Source organism: Malaclemys terrapin, chromosome 14 (genome assembly GCF_027887155.1).
Source record: "Malaclemys terrapin pileata isolate rMalTer1 chromosome 14, rMalTer1.hap1, whole genome shotgun sequence".
Taxonomy (NCBI): Eukaryota; Metazoa; Chordata; order Testudines; family Emydidae; genus Malaclemys; species Malaclemys terrapin.
In genome coordinates this window covers 20,899,986-20,918,886 of record NC_071518.1, presented here as the reverse complement: position 1 = coordinate 20,918,886, position 18,901 = coordinate 20,899,986, and the positions used below count along the sequence as shown (strand labels likewise).

At 41.2% G+C, this 18,901-nt stretch overlaps 1 protein-coding gene across 1 annotated transcript in view; it reads right to left on the bottom strand.

Moving 5' to 3' along the window:
* Positions 1-18,901, bottom strand: part of LOC128849079 (neural-cadherin-like) — a 117,095-nt gene that overhangs the window by 43,811 nt on the left and 54,383 nt on the right. Inside the window, exons 8-15 of the mRNA XM_054049454.1 lie at positions 15,573-15,745; positions 14,396-14,564; positions 13,357-13,527; positions 11,221-11,393; positions 6,011-6,178; positions 5,036-5,285; positions 4,790-4,917; positions 5-191 (exon numbers count right to left, since the gene is read on the bottom strand). Coding sequence (XP_053905429.1) covers positions 5-191; positions 4,790-4,917; positions 5,036-5,285; positions 6,011-6,178; positions 11,221-11,393; positions 13,357-13,527; positions 14,396-14,564; positions 15,573-15,745 — 1,419 coding nt within the window. The remainder of the gene's footprint in view (positions 1-4; positions 192-4,789; positions 4,918-5,035; positions 5,286-6,010; positions 6,179-11,220; positions 11,394-13,356; positions 13,528-14,395; positions 14,565-15,572; positions 15,746-18,901) is intronic.

The following is an 18,901-nucleotide window of genomic DNA, read 5'->3' as shown; positions in this document are numbered from 1 at the left end:
TTACCAGAGTTTGGCCGCCCACGTTTTCCAGGTCGAGCAGATTCAAAGCCATCTATCGACTTTACTTCCAAGAGATATGACCCCTTATTCTCTCTGTCAAATACTGAGGTACTGTATATGGAGCCTGTCTGTGAGTCTAAGCGAAAACATGTATAATCCCCACTACGGTCATGTAACAGAAAGTAAGTGATCTGAAAGGTTAAAAAGAAGATGATTATGCCATACTTTCATTTTGTTGGATAGCTCACAAGTGAACAATTATTCAAGAAAGAACAAAGGGTCTTGTAGATAAAGCAGTTGGCCAGGACTCAAGACATCTCGGTACAATTCCCAATTCTATGACAGACTCCCTGTGTAATCATGAGCAAATCACTTAACTTCCTTGTGCCCATAAGTAAAATGGAGATAATCATACTTATTTTCTCTCGTCTTTTATCTGTCTTGTCTATCTAGAGTGGAAGTTCTTTGGTGCAGGTATTGTCTCTTACTACAGATTTGTAAAGTGCTTACTACAATGAGCCCCAATCTCAGCTGAAGCTTCTAGATGCTACTTTAACACAAAATAAAATAAATAAATAAAAACTAGCAAAAGCATAAGCACATTTGAACTTTAAGAACATATTACAAATTATGGGCCAAATTCTAATATGCATTATATGCATGGGTGGGTCTGACTGACTGGTGTGCACCCAAGGGCAACATTTGTCTGTAAGGACAAGCCAAAATTTTCAAAAGTGACTACTAATTTTTGGATGCTTTATTTCTTGGATGCTCAATTTGAGACACTATAGACACGCCTTATTTTCACAGAGTGAATGCTCAACCCTTTCTGAAAATCAGGCACTTTTCAGGCATCTCACATTGAGCATGTGGTTCAGACAGAGGCATCCCTTAGGGGAGGATCTGTTAATGGAGATTCTCTATGTCCTAGTAAAGAGGAGAGAATGGAAGATGATAAAATACAGGTAGGATCTGATGAGAAACTGTCAAATGAAAAAGAGTCGCATTCAATTACATCATGTAATGGCAGACAGCTAAAAAGTGACAAGTTTTTTAAAGTGCTTATATACAAATGCTAGAATTCTAAATAATAAGATGGGTGAACTAGAGTGACTTGTATTAAATGAGGATATTGATATAATAGGCATCAAAGGAACTTGGTGGAATGAGGATAATCCATGGGACACAGTAATACCACGGTTCAAAATATATCAGAAAGACAGAACAAGTCGTGCTGCTGGGGGAGTGGCACTATATGTGAAAGAAAGCGTAAGACTCAAATTAAGTAAAAATCTTAAATGAAACAAACTGTACCATAGAATCTCTATAGATAGTAGTTCCATGCTCTAATAATAAAAATATAGCAGTAGGGATATACAGTATTACTGACCACCTGACCAGAATGGTGAGAGTGACTGTGAAATGCTCAGGGAGATTAGAGAGGCTATAAAAATAAAAAAAAATTAATAATAATGGGGATTTCAACTATCCCCATATTGAGTGGGTGCGTGTCACCTCAGGATGGGATGCAGAAATAAACTTTTCTGACACCTTAAATGACCTAGAACCCACAAGAGGAGAGGCAATTCTTTAGTCCTAAGTGCAGCACAGGATCTGGTCCAAGAAGCGCATATAGCTGGACCACTTGGTAATAGTGACCATAATATAATTAAAATTAACATCCCTGTGCCAGGGAAAACACCACAGCAGCCCAACACTGCAGTATTTAATTTCAGAAAGGGGAACTGCACAAAAATGAGGTGGTAGTTAAACAGATATTAAAAGGTATGGTGCCAAAAGTGAAATCCCTGCAAGCTGAATGGAAACTTTTTAAAGACACCATAATAGAGGCTCAACTTAAATGTATATGCCCAAATTAAAAAACATTATAAGATAACAAAAAAAGTGCCACCATGGCTAAACAACAAACTAAAAGAAGCAGTGAGAGGCAAAAAGGTATCCTTTAAAAAGTGGAAGTTAAATCATAGTGAGGAAAATAGAAAGGAGTATAAACTCTGGCAAATGAACTGTAAAAATATAAGTAGGGAGGCCAAAAAAGAATTTGAAGAACAGTTAGCCAAAGACTCAAAAAGTAATAGCAAATATTTTTTAAAATACATCAGAAGCAGGAAGCCTACTAAAGAACCAGTGGGGCCACTGGATGATCAAGATGCTAAAGGAGCACTCAAGGACGATAAGGCCATTGCAGAGAAACTAAATGAATTCTTTGCATCGGTCTTCACAGCTGAGTATGTGAGGGAAATTCCTAAATCTGAGCCATTTTTTTTAGCTGACAAATCTAAGGAACTGTCCCAGATTGAGGTGTCATTAGAGGACAAATTGATAAATTAAACAGTAATAAGTCACCAGTAATAAGTCAGGACCAGATATTATTCACCCAAGAGTTCTGAAGAAACTCCAATGTGAAATTGCAGAACTACTAACTGTAGTTTGTAACCTATCATTTAAATCAGGTTCTGTACCAAATGACTGGAGGATAGCTAATGTGACGCCAATTTTTAAAAAGGGCTCCAGAGGTGATCCTGGCAATTACAGGCTGGTAAACCTGACTTCAGTACGAGGTAAACTGGTTGAAACTATAGTAAAAAACAATATGGTCAGACACAAAGATGAACATAATTTGTTGGGGAAGAGTCAACACGTTTTTTGTAAAGGGAAATCATGCCTCACCAATCTACTAGAATTCTTTGAGGGGGTCAACAAGCATGTGGACAAGGGGGATCCAGTGGATATACTGTATTTAGATTTTCAGAAAGCCTTTGACAAGGTCCCTCACCAAAGGCTCTTAAGCAAAGTAAGCTGTCATGAGTTAAGAGGGAAGGTCCTCTTATGGACTGGTAACTGGTTAAAAGATAGGAAACAATGGGTAGGAATAAATGGTCAGTTTTCAAAATGGAGAGAGGTAAATAGTGGTGTCTCCCCAGGGTCTGTATTGGGGCCAGTCCTATTCAACATATTCATAAATGATCTGGAAAAAGGGGTAAACAATGAGGTGGCAAAATTTGCAGATGATACAAAACTACTCAAGATAGTTAAGTCCCACGCAGACTGCGAAGAGCTAAAAAAGGATCCACAAAACTGGGGGACTGGGCAACAAAATAGCAGATGAAATTCAATGTTGATAAATGCAAAATAATGCACATTGGAAAACATAATCATAAAAAAAAAAGAACATAAAAACATAATGGCCATACTAGATCAGACCAAAGGTCCATCTAGCTCAGTATCTGTCTTCCGACAGTGCCCAACGCCAGATGCTTTGGGGGAATAAACAGGGCAATTATCGAGTGATTCATCCCACCTCATCCAGTGCCAGCTTCTGGCAGACAGAGCATGGGGCTGCATCCCTGACCATCTTGGCTAATAGCCATAGATGGACCTATCCTCGATTAACTTAACTAATTCTTTTTTGAACCCACTTATACTTTTAGCCTTCACACCATCCACTGACAAAGAGTTCCACAGGTTGACTCTTTGTGTGAAGAAGTACTTCCTTATGTTTGTTTTAAACCTGGTGCCTATTAATTTCATTGGCTGACCCCTGGTTCAAGACCACAGGGGAAGATCCTTAGTTGCTGTAAATTGTTTTAGCTCCGTTGACTTCAGTGGAGCTGCAATAACTTACACTACAGCTGAGGATCTAGGCTTTTAACACTGTTCCATAGCATGGTCCTAGAATTGACCTATCCTGTCCACATTATCAAAAAACATTCTAGAACAGGGGTGGGATGTACATATAAAATGATGGGGTCTAAATTAGTTGTTACCACTCAAGAAAGAAATCTTATTTCATAGATTCTAGGACTGGAAGGGACCTCGAGAGGTCATCAAGTCCAGTCCCCTGCCCGCATGGCAGGAGTCATTGTGGATAGTTCCCTGAAAACATCCACTCAATGTGCAGCGGCACTCAAAAGAGCAAACAGAATGTTGGGAATCATTAAGAAAGGGATAGATAACAAGACAGAAAATATCATATTGCCTCTATATAAATCCATGGTACACCCACATCTTGAATGCTGCGTACAGATGTAGTCACCCCATCTCAAAAAAGATATATTGGAACTGGAAAAGGTTCAGAAAAGAGCAACAAAAATGATTAGGAGTATGGAATGGCTTCCATATGAGAAGCGATTAATAAGACTGGGACTTTTTAGCTTGGAAAAGAGACAACTAAGGGGGGATATGATAGAGGTCTATAAAATCATGACTGGTGCGAAGAAAGTAAATAAGGAAGTGTTATTTACTCCTTCTCATAACACAAGAACTAAGGGTTACCAAATGAAATTAATAGGCAGCAGTGTTAAAACAAACAAAGGAAGTATTTTTTAACATAATGCACAGTCAACCTGTGGAATTCCTTGCCAGAGGAAGTTGTGAAGGCCAAGACTATAACAGGATTCAAAAAAGATCTAGAGAAGTTCATGGAGGATAGGTCGATCAATGGCTATTAGCCAGGAGGGCAGGGATGGTGTCCCTAGCCTCTGTTTGCCAGAAGCTGGGAATGGGCGATAGGGGATGAATCACTTGATGATTACCTGTCCTGTTCATTCCTTCTGGGGCACCTGGCATCTGAATACGGGATACTGGGCTAGATGCAGCTTTAGTCTAACCCAGTATGGCCGTTCTTATGTAGAAATCGAGGGGGCCCAAAATTATTAGGGACTTTTGAAAATCTTTGCCACTGACAGCTTTCTTAATCCCTAATAGGAAGACAAATACTGTTCTGAGAGTTGTGGTATAATCTAGGACTCTTCAACTCTTTGCTTACCTCACCATTCTGACCCAGGTCTAGGTCAGTGGCAGAGACTTGAAGAACAAATGTCCCAATATCAGCTCCCTCTGTTACTGAGGCTTCATATATTGACGAAGTAAAGAAAGGGACATTGTCATTGACATCTAAAATATTCAAAAAGAAGAGCTCATTATTTATAATTAAATGTATGTGAGAATCATAAAACTTTTAATAAGTCTGTTGGCTAATGTACTACAGTGTTATTGTTACCATGTTACGCACCTGTTATATTTACATGGACAGTAGTGAACGCTGCCAGAGGCACTGCAGCAACATTCTGGGCCCGAACCTTCAGCACAAAGCTCTTTGTTGTTTCATAATCTAATGGCTCAGCTACTAGGATTGAAGCAGAACCATCCTCTCTGTTTGGAGTCAGATAGAAACGAATTGGCATGTTGGTCTCCGGAACAAGTCCATCTTCTAGATTATAGGTCACACGAGGGTCACCCATGGGAGAAGTTGCTTTAATTGTCTGTGCAGTTGAAAATGTTGAAATAATCAGTTTTGCAGGGACAGAATCTTTTTTAATAGAAGTTATTTATGTGCAGCCCCCTCCCCAAATTCTTCAAAACTCTGTAAAAATCTAATCTTGTTCAATGTATCTCTGTATTATCAGGCAGGTCAGTTTCAATCAAAGATTATCACTCACCACAGATTAGGATATATATAAAAAAATCAGGGGAGGGGTGGGGGGTAATAGGCACCTGTATAAGACAAAGCCCTATAAAATCGGGACATCTGGTCTCTTTTTATATATAACATATTTTACAAATTATTTGACCAAATTGTGTTAGTTTCTGGTTCTGTGCAACCAAACAGAATGAGGCCGTCAATATAAGAATATACATTGTCGACCCTATAAGCCTATTAGATAAAAATAAAAAAAAAATGTTAAAGCAATTAAGAAAGTCATGATGAGACAGAATCCCATATATAAAGAAACATTTAAATAGGAGTTTTTATTTACTAATACTAAGCTAAGTTCTGTTCTCACATCTGTCCAAATCTACTGAAGTCAAGTGGAGGTTGCATAGATATAAATGAGAGCAAGGACTGGCCCATTATTTTAAATATTCTCAGAAATTAAAGTGACAGCAGATCAGTAGATGTTTCGCTCTTTAGGATTATAAAAACTATTAACAATTTTTAATCAAAGATGCATTTCCTGGTATTGCACAATCTATAAAAACAACTTACCACAATGTGTGTATCTCGTGTGGTATTCTCTGGAATGACAACTTCATAACTGTTTCTTTCCCACTGTGGGGGCTGATTTTTTGCACTAGTAATTGTTACAGCCAGCTCAACCTTACTGCTCCTGTTTCCTCCATCTGTGGCAATAATCTCTTGAGTTGTAAATGACCTCTGAGTGAAAAAAATACATTATTTCATTACTGGGTTTTCTGATCACGGTTTGAATTTGTTAATTATTTCCCCTTCAAAAAAAGACAGTTACCTTTTCCGTAACTGGTGTTCTTCGAGATGTGTTGCTCATGTCTATTTCAAAATAGGTGTGCATGCTTGACATGTGCACTGGTGTCAGAAGATTTTCGCCTAACAGTACCCGTAGGGGAGCGCCCCTAGCAAACCCTAGAGTGGCGCCTCCATGGCGCAGTATAAGGGGTGCTGCGCACTCCCCCGACCCTCAGTTCCTGCTTGCCAGACAACTCGGAAGGAGGGCGGGATATGGAATAGACATGAGCAACACTTCTCGAAGAACACCAGTTACGGAAAAGGTAACTGTCTTTTCTTCTTTGAGTGATTGCTCATGTGTATTCCACAATAGGTGATTCCAAGCTATATCTGTTGGAGGTGAATAGGAGTTCACAAATTCTTGGGACTGAGCACAGCCCTGCCGAACCCGGAGTCCCTGGTTTGGGAGACAATGGCATAGTGCAAGGTGAACGTGTGAACTGAAGACCATGTGGCAGCCCTGCAGATGTTCTGAATGGGGACATGGGCTAAAAAGGCAGAAGACGAGGCTTGCGCCCTAGTCGAGTATGCCCTTAAAATCGGTGGCAGAGGGATTCCCGCCAGGTCATAACAGATACCGATGCATGAGGTGATCCAGTTGGAGAGCCGCTGGGTGGAGATCAGCTGACCCCTCATGCGTTCGGCCGAGGAGATGAACAGCTGCGAAGACTTCCTGAACGGCTTAGTCCGTTCCAGGTAAAAGGCCAGATCCCGTCTCACATCCAGCGTGTGGAGGTGGCGTTCCTCACTGGACGCATGGGGCTTGGGGCAGAGGACCGGCAAGAAAATGTCCTGACCCATGTGGTAGGCAGAGACCACCTTTGGGAGGAACGAAGGATGTGGGTGGAGCTGGACCTTATCCTTATTGAACACTGTGTAGAGGGGCTCGGAGGTCAGGACCCTGAGTTCCGAGACCCGTCTAGCTGACGTGATCGCCACCAGGAAGGCTACCTTCCACGAGAGGTGCAACCAGGAGCACGTAGCTAGTGTCTCAAACGGGGGACCCATCAGCTGGGCCAGCACCAATTTCAGGTTCCATTGTGGGACTGGGGGCCTAATGTATGGGAAGAGACGATCCAAACCCTTAAGGAATCGGCCAGTCATGTCATGGCATGGAGAATACCGTGTGCCCCTGCACCAGCGGGTGGAAGGCCGATATGGCCACCAAGTGCACCTTGACGGACAAGGACGCCAGACCCTGGGCTCTAAGGTGAAGGAGGTAATCCAAAATGAGCTGGATCGGGGCAGCCACGGGGGAAAAGCCCCACTCAGCCGCCCATTGGGAAAACCAAGACCACTTTGCCAAGTAGGCTTGGCACATGGAGGGTCGCCTGCTTTCCAAGAGGATGCGCTGAACCCCTTCCGAACACGTCCTTTCCTCCCGGCCTAACCATTGAGCAGCCACACCGTGAGGTGGAGTGCCGCTAAGTTGGGGTGGAGGAGGTGGCCCTGATCCTGGGAGAGCAGGTTGGGTGGGATGGTAATGGTCATGGCGGAGTGACCTCCAGGCTCGTGAGGGTCCCATACCAATGCTGCCTAAGCCACGCTGGGGCAATCAGAAGGACCCAGATCCTGTCCATTTTTATCTTTTCCAGGACTTTGCCAATCAGCAGGAACGGGGGGAAGGCAAGGAGCAACTGGCCTGGACAGGAGGAAGGCATCAGAGATAGTGCCCCGTCCCAGCACCCCCCTGGAGCACAACTGGGGACATCGATGGTTCTGCCGAGTCGCGAACAGGTCCACCTGGGGAGTTCCCCACTCTTGGAAAAGTCTGTGCATCACCTCTGGGAGAAGAGACCAATCGTGCTGAGAGGAAAAGTCCCTGGACCGCCCTGAGCTCCTTGACACTTATGTGGAGGGCCAGATCCTGTGCAGACCACAGACCTTGGGTCTGAACGTCTCCCACATGGGCTTCCCACCCCAGGTCCGATGCGTCGGACACCAGTTCCATTGACAGGGGCCTGCCTCTGAACAGGACCCCGCGGAGCATGTTCCCCAGGGAGGACCACCATTGTAGGGCCAACATTGGCAGTACTCCCGGTACCGGCATGGACTTAACGTCCTGGGCTGCTTGCAGGGCCTCTGGCATGGAGGGCATCCGGACACCTGGGGAAGCCTGCTCCAAATGGGCCGGGCTACGCAGCTGGACCTGAGTTGGAGGCCTAGAGGCCAATGGGGATCGAGGACTGCCCATCATGGGTCTAGCCTCTCCCCCAGTCTTGCTTCAGTGCGGCGGCGGCGAAGGCCTCTTCTTAGCCTTCTTGGCATGCCCCACGGATGGGGAGCGGTGCCGACTGGTAGATCGCGCTGGGGGGGTCACCGCGCACCAACACCGCGATACCCGGTGCCAACTCGGAGCAGCATGCCGGAGTCAGGGTCAACACCAACTCCATCAGGATGGCCCAGAGCCTAATGTCTCTCTCTCTCGGTCCAAGGCTTGAACGACTTGCAAATACTGCAGCGATCGCAATGGGTTTCACCCCAACAGCGTAAACAGTCTGCATACGGATCACTCACTGGCACTGGTCACCTACAAGTGTCGCACGACTTAAAACCTGGGGTGTGGGGCATGCCCCGGCCCGGGTGCACTAAACTAAACTACTAACTACAGGTACTCCTACACTGAATGAACAAGAGTTCTGGGGACGAGCTGCAGCAAAGGTGGAGCAGAGCACTTCCGAAGAACCTTCACTAGTGGCAAGAAGGAACTGAGGGTGGGGGGAGAGCACAGCGCCCCTTATACCACATCATGGAGGCACCATTCTAGGGGTTGCTAGGGGCGCTCCCCTACGGGTACTGCTAGGGGAAAAACTTCCAACACCGGTGCACGCGGTGAACAGGCACACCTAATGTGGAATACACATGAGCAATCACTTGAAGAAGAATGTAAACCTTAGAAAGCTTAGTATGACAGCCTAAGACTCATTAAACAATGCACCTTTTAAAAACATTGTTTCTTTGCAGAAAGCAACATACAAGTACACAGTATGCACACAGTACCCGTATAGTTAATGCACTGTAGCATGTGTGTACATGCACAAAACCATACATACTGAGTATATACTTTTACACACACGTTTGTGTGTATCTGAACATTTGCGAAGCTATTATCCACATCTTTTTCCATCTGCAACCCACCAGACATCAGACTGAGGCATAATGCACCAGTGTGGCTCCCCATTTCTTTCATTTTCCACTGATGCACAGTAAGAGAGTCCTCTTTTGACATAAGCATAGAGCTATTGCTGTTATGGTTATCAGAACCCATTCATTCAAGAGAAAGGCCATATCCTCAGCTGTTGTAAATCAATGTAGCTATGCTGATTTACATCCTGTGAGAATCTAGTCCTCAGGAGTCTTCATCAAACCACTACTTTCCCCCTCCTTTGAGTTCTGCTGTGACTATAAACTATACACCTGAACTACTTCACCTGGAAAGTAAAAATTCATTTCTAGCCCTTAAAACTATCTTAGTTACTTTCAAAAACTACTAAAGATGTCAGACTATAATAACAATTTACATTAAAAAAAAAACTAATTTGCAGCAGGAGTCCTACTGATAGTTACTACTGAGTAGGACATAATTGTCATCTTGCTATGCATATTAGCATAGAACTATGTGAATTGAACAGACAGTCAAAACATCTAAGGACAAACTATGGCTTCTCTAGCACAGGTATGCTTTGCAGAACAGGAGCCCTTCCCCATCCCAGCTCACCAATTTGGGGGACAGCCCTAATTTGGCTGCAGACACTGGGGAGAGCAAGGAGGTCCATTAGCCCAGCTGGAAGCAATAATGGCTCCAGAAGGGGCATCTCTAAGTGAGGTGATGTTAGAACCAAGACACAGAACTCCACATATGCCACCAGATCAGCAATGCCACTCAGGTGCTGCACCGTCTCCCCACTGCCCAGAGCATTACCGCCTCAGAGAGGGATAATTTGGCCCACAGAGTGCATACTAAATAAAGATACTACTGTTAGTACAGTCATTGGGTAGTATTATATCTTGACAGTACCCTGGTAAGAAATTAGAGTCAAAGGGCAGCAATGATTTAATTAATCTAATAATCCCCTACTGTACATTAGAAAAAATTCAACCATGTAATTCCAAGTTGTGCTGTACAATTTGATACATTCAAAATACAATTAATTTGTTTTCCCAAAAGATGATTAAACATTATCAAGAAAAGGTTCTCCTTTAATGTTCATTTCACAGTGGTGTAAATTCAGCTCCCACTAAGACACGGGACCCAGGTGCAAGAAGGTGGGAAAGTTCTGCTGCTTCCCCCAGCTAATTGCTTGGCATGTTTTATAAGCATGTGTCCTAAAAAATCTCTGGTGTTCCTGTGAGGCACACCTAGCCTATGCAGCTCTGCTATTGAGACCTGTGGGGCACTCAGAAACAATAAGAAAATAAAAATAAATGAAATGTACCTGCATCCAAATTCTGTGTGCAAGTCTCACAACCATTACATTTAAAAGAAATAGCCAACATTTTCAAACGTAGGCATCTAAAGCTAGGCATCTAAACCCTCTTTTCTTTTCTTTTTTTACTTTGACAGGAGTTAGGGCATTTTATTTAGGTGCTTAAACATGGGTAAAGTACCAAATTTTAGGCATCCAGGTTTGAAAATTGTGTCCACAGTGCTTTCATCTTCCAGATGAAATATCCATGAGAGACAACTGAGTATGTACTGCAGAGTGTATAAGGCACATTACAGTAGGGGGTTCACAACAGCAACAAACGAACTTCAGACCCCTTACATGCGTGAGCAAAGAAGAGGAAAGGCACAGGCACCTCTCCTACAAATTTTATCGTTCCTGTTCTCTAAATTGGGAGGGTCAGGGTGGAGGTGAGGACATGGCCTTGACCCTGTCCATTCCCACCAGTCTGCAGAGCTAGCCAGGCTCAGAGGGAAGTGTGCACTGTACCTGAGGTATGGGTTGGTTGACATACACCCAACCTGTACTAGGATTCACTTGGAAATATGCTGGTTCTTCATTTGCTATGGAGAACGTTATGGCAGCATTTGAACCATAATCATCATCATGGGCTGCAACACGAAGAAAACTAGTCCCAACTTTTGTGTCTTCTCTCAGGAAATCTGGCAGAAGGAAAGTAGATTTGAAACTAACCCTTAACTCACTGGAGCAATATGAGCAATTCTTTAAGAAACATTAATACTTAAAGAAAAACAAATGAGAATTACAGTTTATCCACTTTGTAGCTATACCATAGGAATCAAATTGGGTGTTCTGAAGAGCTGCTATCGATTGTGGGGAAATCAAATTATCAAAATTGATAATGGGGAGAAACAACAATTAAGTACATGGAATTGTTAACTAATTGTTTCTCATGCGACTACTTATGAGAACACCAAATCAAAAGAATTATTGATGATTGCTATTCATGAGACTAGACTTAGGGGAACAATTAGTAAACTATTTAATTGTTGTTTCACCCAGTTATCAACTTTGATAATTTGGTTTGTTTTCTTTAATAATTTTAAAAATACATGGCACCGAGAACTCCCTTCCTTCCCCACAAAAGGAAGAGCTGGGGATCACATTTTAACTTGTGCTACCAAATATGGCGGGAACATTATTCTTCTGAGATACTCAGTCAAATTTCTTTAAAACCTTCCTAAGCTTTTTTTTTTTATTGTGATTGAATACATACTATGTATGAATGAATGATACTGTACATATATTTAAATGGTATTGTAATTTACTGTATGAAACCAGAAAAAAAACATTATGGACTAAATTTTCAAAGTGACCGCCTAAATTTGCAAATAAAAACTGCATTTGAATTGTCAAACAGGCAGAAAGACAATTAACTCAAAAGGTTGTGAAACCCTGTGAGCACAAGAGGATCGGCCAAACTAAAAATCCATGAAAATCCAGAGTTGATTCTGAAACCTGTTGTGTCTTTATTTTCCAGCATAAAAAGGAAAGTGCCACATAATTTCCATTAATCTTAATGAGAGTTTATATATTAATTAATTAGTTGGCGAGAAAAGACCCCAATAATATAGTACTGTGGGTAAAATCAAGCATTGTTTGAAAAACCTGCAACACTCAGCAAAGTGGTGGATCAGAGATAGTTTCACACATACCTCCAAATGTCTTTGCTTTGTGAGTTTAATTCAGTATTTAATATCTAATAATTACAAAATGCTTAAATCTGATAGACTGAAGCATTATCTTATAATTACGGCTTTAGATGATTTTTAAAATATGGATGATTTATTCAATAGACCACAACATTATGATCTATTGATTCAATAGACTAAAACATAAGCAATATTTGGAGATCTTCTCCACAGGTGCACAGAATCTCCTTTAGTGCACTGACAATTACGCATGCATAATTGCATAGATTTTTGACTTTATATTTTGTAAATTTTCATGCCAATCTGTAGTATGTATCTTATGCTAAAATGGATATGAATTTTTTTTAAGTTATTGAAAATGCTCCTGCACATATATGGTAGCCAGTTTTCAATCAAACTGACAATATCTTTAATCACTAATTAGCTGCAAAATGTCTTTTTCCCAACAAACTGTTAATTTTTTTTAATAAATTTAGACCCATGAACAAAATGAACAACAAAAATTAAAAATCCTAAGGAAACTTAAATGGACGAAACTCAAATGGTAAAAATGAAGCATGCTACCAAAACATGTTAGCTGGAAAACAACATGAAGTAATAGTAAGGTCTAACCTTGCAAACACTTATGCACATTATTAACTTTACAGACCTGAGTAGTCTATAGACGCTTGGACTACACAGCTGAATAGAGTTACTGATACATGTATGCGTTTGCAGGATTTTGCCACATAACAATACTCAAGAAGGACTCTGGGTCAAGATTGTGTCTGATACCACCATGTGCACTGTATAATGTTAAATGCACCGGTCTGGCTGTAGTTGCACAGTAATTTTGCCAATAATACATAAGAGTAGGTGTGGGGGAGGGGCAGGGAAACCAAAACAAAAATCTTAGACATCAGGTAAGCTCACACTCAGGGTACTGAAACGCTATCCAATGACTCTCAATTACATTCATAGCGGGTGTTTTCAAATCTAGGATCATTGTCATTTTGGTCCAGGATGACAACATTTATCTGACAGATTCCAATGAGAGGTTCTGCAGCCTGGTCTGTCGCAGTCACAGTAATAGGATATTCCCTTTGGTTTTCTCGATCAAATCTCTGAAGAGTTGTCAAGACTCCTGAAAACAGATTAAAGAGTTTTAATACTATGTATTTTACTAAAGACTTTTTTTTTCTTTGAAGCCATTTGGAACTCTTTTTTTCTTTTTGACTGTCAAGTGATAGAGAAGAACATTTTGAGCTACAATGTAATGGGCTAAAAATTCATCAGTGAATTGGTGTAAATTGCCTGTTGAATTACAGACTCCAATCCTGCAAAGCCTTAAGAACTTCAGTAGCACTGCTCATTTATCTAAGTTTGCACACCTAAATCTTTGCGAGATCGGGGCCCTAATTTAGAAAATGGATGTAAGCACCAAGACAATTCTGAATGGGAGGAATTGTGCAAAAGGAATCCAATTTTTAAGTGTTTGCAGAATCTGGCACATTTTGTATGTTTTGCACTCCTGGAATCCCAACCTGGATTTACATGCTGGAAAATTTGCTAAGTATGTTTTCTGCTACAAAATACTGAAAATTGGTGGAGGGGTTATTTCTAGAATGTCTGTTCTTTGAAGGAGACTTTTGAAACCACCCTTCATATTTTATAAATGGATTATTCAGATAATGCACATTTTTAAAAAAATAAAATCTATTTACGAATTAAAAATAAACAAACATATCACACTGAAGAAGTACTTCTATACTTCGAAGAAAACAATTTCTAGTTAAGTTCAGAAGAGTTATCGAAGTAAAAGCAGAGGAAGATTTGTTTACACTATATTTATATTTTATTTTATTTCAATATAACAAATGGCTTGAGTCTCATGTTACTCAAACCAGTGTCATACTGGTGTAACTACACTGACTTCAACAGAGTTACTCTTCATTTACACTAGTGTAAATCAAATCAGACTGTAGGCCAAAAGGTTCTGAGATTTGTTTTACCTGTATCAGGATGAATACTAAACGATGGTAAGGCACCATCTCTATGCATTATGCCATATTTCACTCTACCATTGGCTCCTTCATCAGCATCAGTTGCCTCAACCTGCAGTACAAATGTTCCTGAAGGCTGGTTCTCCAACACAGAAGCATGTTCCCGATAATATTGACACTAGGGAAAATACTCAAACATTTTACATGCCATTTTACTTAAATTAACATAAATAAACTATTCAGACATTCTGAGATATGCACATTTATTGTTCCTGAATATATCTTGAATAATCCATAACTTCACTTTTTACTTTGTTATTTTTAAGCTATATGGAGATGCTTAGTGGCCCTATTTCTTGCAAGCAAGCAAAATATTTAGACAAAGTTGCTGCTGTCGCATATGCTTCTAATTTTAAGTGTTTTTCTCTGATAATTAATGCCTTATATAGAATCTGCACCCTGCTGCAATTGTAATGCAATGCAGTGTCAATTTAAAAAAAAAAAAAAGCTTTCAATACAAGATTACTTTGCCAAGAATAGGTGAAGACTAACTGCACCTGATCCTTAATGACCACAGGAAAAATAGCTGACAATGCAAAATATGCAATGATGTCCACCCATATAGCTGAGCGCAGGACCAAGCTCATAATGTTTTAGCAAAGAAAACTTTAAAGTTAATCAGCATTCCTGAAAAAGCAATGTCAATTTATACTGCAGTCTCTTATATGAACAAAACGTCTACATTAAATTCTTTAATATTCAGTATTTAATAGAGATGTTAAAGGATGTAACAATAGATATAACACATGAATTAATACTGAAATAAAATACATAAATACTCAATTAAAAATACATGTTAAAATAAAATCTTTTCAATCTCTGTCCTTCAACATAAATCTAGACTCAAATTCCCAATCAATTAAGGAAGAAGTCTACATACTTTATAGAAGCATATTTGATTATTATAGCAAGTCTACTGTACATAAGATATTACCTATCTGAGCTGAAGATAAGGCTCGTGGCATATAAACAACTATTCATTTTACATACAGGACAATTTTTGTTTAGTAAAAGTTTAGGAGTTGTGCCTGCAACTCTTCACATACAACATACTGAACCCACTAAAACCTTATTCACTAAACCCTTATCATCTGAAGTTATAACACATATGACCTAATGTATTTACCTTCTGAAATATAGGTTTGTTATTGTTGACATCATCAATTCCCACGATAACCAGTGCTGTACTAGTGAGAGAGTGAGGCCCACCAGAAGCATTATCATCAGTAGCTGTGACATTAAGTATGTACTCTGTCCCCTGAAGCTTAGGAAGTGGGCTCGAGCGAAGTCGAATTAATCCTGGAAGATCAGTGACAATAGATTTTGTTTGTCTTTCTTGTTTTTCACCAATTTGAGAATTATTATTCCCCCACCACTAGTGTCACAGATTTAACTAAAGGTGTGATTTTAAACCAATTTAGTTAAACAGGTGCAACTACATGTACGCACATTCTTAATCTAATTTAATATCATCCATGCGAGGGGCTTGATCCAAACCCTTTGACATCAACAGAAAGACTCTCATTGACTTAAATGGATTTGGACCATCAGGGGTGGAAGTGGGGGTGAGGTTATACCAATTTACCTAAATCAGTTTCTAAATTATAATTTTAAACTTTAAACTGTAATTGCGAGTCTCCTAACTCTGGGTAGAGGAATAGTGAAGATTTTTTTCCCTAGAGTGAAATTATTTCTGCCAGTGAAACCCAGAAGTCTCAGCCAGCTTCCATATTCAAATCCCCCAATTAATAATAGAATAACCTACTGCTGAGTCTAAGGCGGCTGCAAATACCTCCAGGCTAGGTCTGTCTGGTTTGCAGCCAGGTAACAGTAGTGTACCATAGGGCAAATCCTAAAGCCACTTCCAGCCCAGGTAGCTAGGCCAGGCACTGGGTAGATATGCAGTAGGAAGAGGAATCCTGACCCCAGAAGGCCACAGAGCATCTGTGGAGCCACACTCCATGGAGGCTGGTTCAGTAGAATGTCTGGAATAGCGTCTGTGGGCCCTTATACACCCCTCACAAACAAGGCAGGGAGAACCAGAGGAGCTGCCCCCCATATTCTGACACACAGATACCCTCTTATACAGTGAGATTGCTGGGGTTGCACTGCAGCTGCGGAGGCTGGGGCAGGATTTGTCCATGTGGGGACAATGCAACTTATTACTATACATGTAATAGAATGTATGCTAATTTCTATACCATAGCACTGCTTATTTTCATATGGATTTATTTCAATGAATGTAGTTATTGTGTATTTACTGCATTCTCACGTTAAATAACACCAAAATGGCCAGCTCCTCCCTATATCCCCACAGTGGCATCCCCTGTCAGGCAGGGCACAAAGGGGCTGCCAGAGTAAGAGAGATGAAGGATCCATTATATAAGCACATCAGACTGCAGCAATCTGAGAAAGTACAGTGAGCAGCTGCCCCTCTTTTGCACCAACATCCATCAGTCATGTCTATTATTTATCTGGCATAACAGAAATTGTCACAGGATCAGTGTCACTCACTTTGCTTGCAAATGTCTTGTCTTTACTTCAGCAGTTATTTCTGACACACAGTTCAGCGTCACCTTGGCACTTCCGTGACAATAGGCTATGACTATTTCTTTGACATTATCTCTTAAATTAAATCGCTGTAGGCTAATGCATAAATCTTTTTGATTTCATCAAACTAACCAAAACCAAAATATATTACTGAAGAAAGCTGTCGCACCTAGATTAACTTCCAGAGACAATAGAAAACTAATCTGGAAGCATTCACTACATAAATGTACCTACTGGGCCTGAGGTGCTAAGGGACACATTTTTGAAGGTATTTAGGCACGTAAAGATGCAGATAGTCACTGGGATTTTCAGAAACACATGGGTGCCTAACTCCGACTGAAATCAATGGGAGTTAAGTGCTTTTGAAAATCGCACTAGATGCCTCTGCATCTTCAGGCACCTAAATACCTTTAAATTCTGTCCCTAAGAGCCTGCAATTCTCATCTGAAGTTGGGATGGGTTCAATCCCCAGATTTGCAGCAGTTTCCTGCAGCATGTTACATGGCATATCTTTCTGGAACATTTCTATTAAGTTTGAAATATGTTCAGAACTGTAACATTAATATTGCAAAAACACTATTTGCATTGAAATTAAACTTTCATGCTAAGTGAAACCCTATGACAGTGAAATGAACAGAAGGATGGATCTATGACAGCTCACTTCCCTGTGCTCAGCTGCCAGAGCTCACAGTTTGCAAAGACTCAGGGTCACATTCTGACAGCAGTTAAATCAAGTTAAATTAGGGCTGTCAAGAGATTAAAACAATTAATTGCAATTAATTGCACGATTTAAAAAATTAATCCTGCGATTAATCGCACTGTTAATGAATAACAGAATACCATTTATTTAAATATTTTGGATGTTTTCTACATTTTCAAATATATTGATTTCAGTTACCACACAGAATACAAAGTGTACAGTGCTCATTTTATATTATTATTTTTGATTACAAATATTTGCATAGTAAAAAATGAAAGAAACAGTATTTTTCAATTCACCTCATGTAAATAATGTAGTGCAATCTCTTTATCATGGAAGTTGAACTTACAAATGTAGAATTATGTACAAAAACTAAGTGCACTCAAAAATAAAACAATGTAAAACTTTAGAGCCTACAAGTCCACTCAGTTCCATAGGCGCGGTCTCTGTGGGTGCTCCTGGGCTGGAGCACACACGAGGAAAAATTAGTGGCTGCTTAGCAGCCAAGCTCCCCTCACCCCCCGGCCCACCTCCCCTGAACGTGCCGCGTCCCCACCCCTCTGCCTACTTCCCAGTGTTTCCCGCCTGGCTGCTGGCAAAGAGCTGTTTGGCAGTGTTAGCATGCTCCAGGAGGGAAGGTGAGGAGCGGGAACGTGGCGGGCTCAGGGGAGGAGGCGGGGAAGAGGCAGGGCTGGGGCGGGGATTTGGGGAAGGAGTGAATAGGGGCAGGGAGGATGGAGTTGGGGCGGGGACTTTGGGGAAGGGGTTGGAATGGGGGCGGGGCAGGGGTGGGGCCTCATGGAAGAGGTGGAATGGGGCTGGGGCCGGGGGGGGGGTCTAGCACCCACGGGAAAAAGGTAAAAGTCGGCACCTATGCTCAGTCCTACTTCTTGTTCAGCCAATTGCTCAGACAAACAAGTTTGTTTACATATGCAGGAGATAATGCTGTCTGCTTCTTGTTTACAATGTCATCTGAAAGTGAGAACAGGTGTTTGCATGGCACTGTTCTAGTAGCTGGCGTTGCAAGATATTTACGTGCCAGATGCGCTAAAGATTCATATGTCTATTCATGCTTCAACCACCATTCCAGAGGACATGCATCCATGCCAATGATGGGTTTATGCACATTGATTGCTACAGGCAATTTTGGTTACTTGACAGACTCACTAATTCAGGACAGGATAGTCTGTGGCACTTGGAATCAC